This window comes from Sinocyclocheilus anshuiensis, unplaced genomic scaffold (genome assembly GCF_001515605.1).
Source record: "Sinocyclocheilus anshuiensis isolate Anshui unplaced genomic scaffold, SAMN03320099.WGS_v1.1 scaffold18, whole genome shotgun sequence".
NCBI classification, from domain to species: Eukaryota; Metazoa; Chordata; class Actinopteri; order Cypriniformes; family Cyprinidae; genus Sinocyclocheilus; species Sinocyclocheilus anshuiensis.
In genome coordinates this window covers 605,716-610,137 of record NW_015546047.1, presented here as the reverse complement: position 1 = coordinate 610,137, position 4,422 = coordinate 605,716, and the positions used below count along the sequence as shown (strand labels likewise).

General features: G+C 36.9%; 1 protein-coding gene across 1 annotated transcript in view; it reads left to right on the top strand.

Moving 5' to 3' along the window:
• LOC107699014 (pre-mRNA-splicing factor CWC22 homolog) overlaps positions 1 to 4,422 on the top strand; it is a 65,547-nt gene that overhangs the window by 33,342 nt on the left and 27,783 nt on the right. Inside the window, exons 8-12 of the mRNA XM_016500165.1 lie at positions 1,022 to 1,190; positions 1,268 to 1,321; positions 1,405 to 1,540; positions 1,646 to 1,852; positions 3,315 to 3,377. Coding sequence (XP_016355651.1) covers positions 1,022 to 1,190; positions 1,268 to 1,321; positions 1,405 to 1,540; positions 1,646 to 1,852; positions 3,315 to 3,377 — 629 coding nt within the window. The remainder of the gene's footprint in view (positions 1 to 1,021; positions 1,191 to 1,267; positions 1,322 to 1,404; positions 1,541 to 1,645; positions 1,853 to 3,314; positions 3,378 to 4,422) is intronic.

Genomic DNA, 4,422 nt, shown 5'->3' with positions numbered 1-4,422 from the left:
TCATGTTTCACTGTAGACATCGTCTGATGCCAATTTGGTAGACATTGCCCAACCCTATGTCACACCTCTGTTTATCAATTTGCACTGGCTACCAAATAGCTGCTCGCATAAAATTCAAGGCATTGATGTTTGCCTACAAAAACCACCACTGGCTCTGTACCCCTTTACCTAAATTCATTATTTCAGACTTATGTGCCCTGACTTTAGTCTTTGCAACTTTACAGATCTTCTTTATGCACTAAGAGCTTGTTAACACTCCACAGAGAAACGAAAAATTTAAATCGCATCATATGACCCCTTTAAAAAAAAAACTAACACTAGCTTCTCTATTCTTTTTGTATTCTATCTATTTCTTTTCTTTTTATTTATTATACAATTAGCAAAAGCAAAAAGGCCTCTAACACTAGCTTGCTCTATTCCTTTTCTATTCTATCTGTTTTCTTTTTCTTTTTATATAATTAAAAAAACCTTGCTACGTGTACTACATTAAGCTAACTGAAACTTGTTATATCACTTGCGTATCATTGCTCTTTTGTTGTTTTTGATTGCTTCCATTGTCCTCATTTGTTAGTCGCTTTGGATAAAAGCGTCTGCTAAATGACTAAATGTAAATGTAAATATTTTTGTGGAAACCATGACACATTTTTTCAGGAATCTTTAATGAATAGAAGAAAAAAAACATCAATTTTTTAAATGGAATGTTTTGTAACATTATAAATGTTTACTGTCAGTTTTAATGCATTTTATGGATTCTTGCTGAATAGAATGATCTTCTCCAAAAACAAAATTGCACTGACCCCAAATGTATGGTAGTGTATACACCAAGTTCCATTGAAATCAGTTGTGAAGTTGAGTCTCCAATGATATTTGTATGATGCATGAGTTGATACCCATGTAAATGTCTAAACCAGTCACTTATGAGGTTTCATTAAAGTTAGGATGCTCCCTGTGTAGGCAGGAAACAGTAAGACAGCTCATATGTTTGACTAATTGTTATTGGTCCGGGCGTGTCTCTCTCCAGGGGTCTTCTGGCCAGGTCTACACTTCAGGCCCAGGCTGCCTCTCCCATCTTCACCCATGTGTACGCTGCTGTGGTGGCCATCATCAACTCCAAGTTTCCTCAGATCGGAGAACTTATTCTCAAGAGACTTATCCTCAATTTCCGGAAAGGTTACAGGAGGAATGATAAAGTAAGTCTTTAGGAAGCTGGGTACTAACTGGAGCACCAATTTAAATGGTATTCTCATTTTTATTTCTATCTTTTCAGCAACAATGTCTTACAGCATCCAAGTTCGTGGCTCATCTCATCAACCAGAATGTGGTATGTCTTTCTGGTCCTTTTAACAGATTTTTGTCTATAAACCACAGTTTGTGTAGTGCGTAATTGCATTTCTTTGTCTCAAGGCTCATGAAGTCCTGTGTCTAGAGATGTTAACTCTGCTGTTGGAAAGACCCACTGATGACAGTGTGGAAGTCGCCATCAGCTTTCTAAAAGAGTGTGGTCTCAAACTGACAGAGGTCTCACCCCGAGGCATCAATGGTACATTACTTGCTATTTCATTTATTTATTTATTTATTTTTTGGATTAAAATTATTGAATGGATGATTTTATCTTGTGTTATGTCTACATTGTCATATTTTTCAGCTATCTTTGAACGTCTGAGGAACATCTTGCATGAATCAGAGATAGATAAGCGTGTACAGTACATGATTGAGGTGATGTTTGCCATCAGGAAGGATGGGTTTAAGGACCACCCTATTATCCCAGATGGGCTTGACCTAGTGGAGGAAGAGGACCAGTTCACACACATGCTTCCTCTGGAGGACGATTACAACACAGAGGACATCTTAAGTAAGATCAGCTGCACTTATACATGCCATTTCAGTGTTTTTAAACCTTTTACCTTGCTCCATATAAGGAATTGTCATGGGCAGATGACTGATTTTAGATTTCAGTAAAAATTGATTGGAGATCTCTGCAAGTACAGATCTGAGAATTTAATAAACCACTTATATATATTTTTTAAGATTTTATGTAGTCTTATTTGCCAGATTTTATCTTTTTTTCTTTTCAATTTGATATTTCAATAAAGCACTTAAGTGAAAGTTCTATAATCTGTAAATGTGATGTGTTTAGTAACCACTGATTTGAGATTCCAGTAAACTACTGATTTAGGATTTCATTGAACTATAGATTTAGGATGTCAGGAATATAAATTCAGTTACTACCATTCAAAAGTTTGGTCTGTAAGATTTTTTCATTATTTTGAAATAGGTCTCTTGCACCAAGGCTGCATTTATAATATAATAATAATAATAATACATTTTATTTGTAATGTGCCTTTCTCAACCTCAAAGCCCTTTTTTTTAGCAGAAATAAAGTAAAAAAACAGTTATATTGTAAATAGTGCTTTGTATTTTAATGTATAAAATGTAATTTACTCTTGTCATGACAGCTGACTTTTCAGCAACTCAGAAATATTTCTTCATATTAATATTTAAAAGAGTTATGCTGTTAATATTTTTGTGGAGACCGTGATACATTCTTTCAGGATTCTTTAATGACTAGAAAGGTCAAAAGAACAGCATTTACTTGAAATATATTTTTTTGGATGGCTTTACTGTCACTTTTGAGCAATTTAATGTATCCCTTTTGAACCAAAAATATTATTTTCTTTCGAAGAAAATCCTACTGACCACAAACTTTCAAATGGTAATGTAGTTTTAATTCATAAATGTATCAGTCATGATGAAACACATGTTTTAAGTTTCTAATTTACAGTGTTTTGTTTAAAACCGTTCCTGTTTTCATCATTGTTGCTGAAGGTGTTGAGTGAGTACGATTCAGTACCTCTCTCACCTAACCTGCCAGGCTTCAATTTCTCATGTTTAGCAGCTAATTACCTTGATACAATCATAATGGATGACTTCCTTCTCTCTAAAGCCACCCACGAGGGAACGCATGCTCTCAAACCAGAGGCTGCGGTCCTTGCTCTGCCGGTGTGTAATTGAGGGTTTTGCTCTCTCAGTTCTCATATTTAGCTACTGTCTGTACTGATGTTTGTGGATAAGCATCTTTTCTGAGGCTTCTGAGACAAAGTGCGCTAATTGAAAATCCATACAAGCGGCCCTTTGGGGAGCATGAACAGCCATTATCACATTAAGCTCTTTTTATGTTTTACGGCTAATACACAGCAAATTCTTCTTTATGGGTAATTGCCTCTGATTACATCTCGTTGGCACTGACTTAATTGCTGCGAAACGTGTAATTGCAAACGAATGTCTGCTTTACATCAACAATATTCCTTTTGCAGATGTCTTCAAGTTGGATCCCAACTTCCTGGAGAACGAGGAGAAGTACAAAGCAATTAAACGGGGTGAGTTAATGACTCTTTTTCTGTACGCATTCTCCGTTCTTCTCATTACTGCCTATTAAAAGAGATGCCCTCTGATGCACCGTCTCTGCTAGCGCATTTGAATTTTAATTGTGTACTAATTGTACAACGGACTGGAGACAGCCATATGGTACAGGAAGCTGAAATGGTGGTCCTTGATTGCGACAATTGGAGATGCTTGTTCTCTGATGCGGAGATGATTACTCAATTTACGGCTTGAGAAGCAAAGCTAATGGAATCGTTCAGCAGTGGACAAAGTGACAGAACATAGTTGTGACCTAAGATGCCAACGGGAGACCTGGGCAAAGACGAGAGAGTGTTTGTGTGTTACGCTTGTCACTTTTTCCTAAAGTCAAATCCAAATTAATCCCAAGTAGGGTGAAATTTTAATTGATAGAGACTTATACAGTTCTTTACGATAATGTAGCTCATCTGTCCCTCCACTTTTGCAGGCTCTCCACTACAAACATATATTAAAAGAAAAATATGGAAAATAAAATAGGGATGCACCGAATGTTCGGCAACCAAAATTATTTGGCTGAAAATAGCAAAAATAAGATAAGCGAAAAGACCGAATAAATTGTGCTGAACAATGAAGTGACGCGATCAAATAGCAGCCAGCGTAGAGTGAGAGGCGCGCACTCTTTATAATGCAGCACACACGTCAGCAGTGTGGAAGCATTTAAAACTGTCTGAGAAAGACGCAAAAATCATTACAAGCACCGACATCGAGAGACTGTTTAGGACTGCATCGCATGTCTTCGATGAGAAGAGGAAGGGGTGATTGTTGCTGGTTACTGTATGATGATTGAAATCGCAAAATGGCCTTAAACAATTAGTAAATAAACTGCAGAACGTTATGTTTTCTAATACATGCACGCATTGCATGTATTCTGACAGCGCTGCACGAACTCGCCGTGCTATTGTTAACCAGGGTTCAAAGTCCAAAGCGCAAGGAAAATCTGCGCAGAAACAGTTGCTCAGTCACATTTTTATGAATTTTTACAAGGCATGTGACAATGCGATA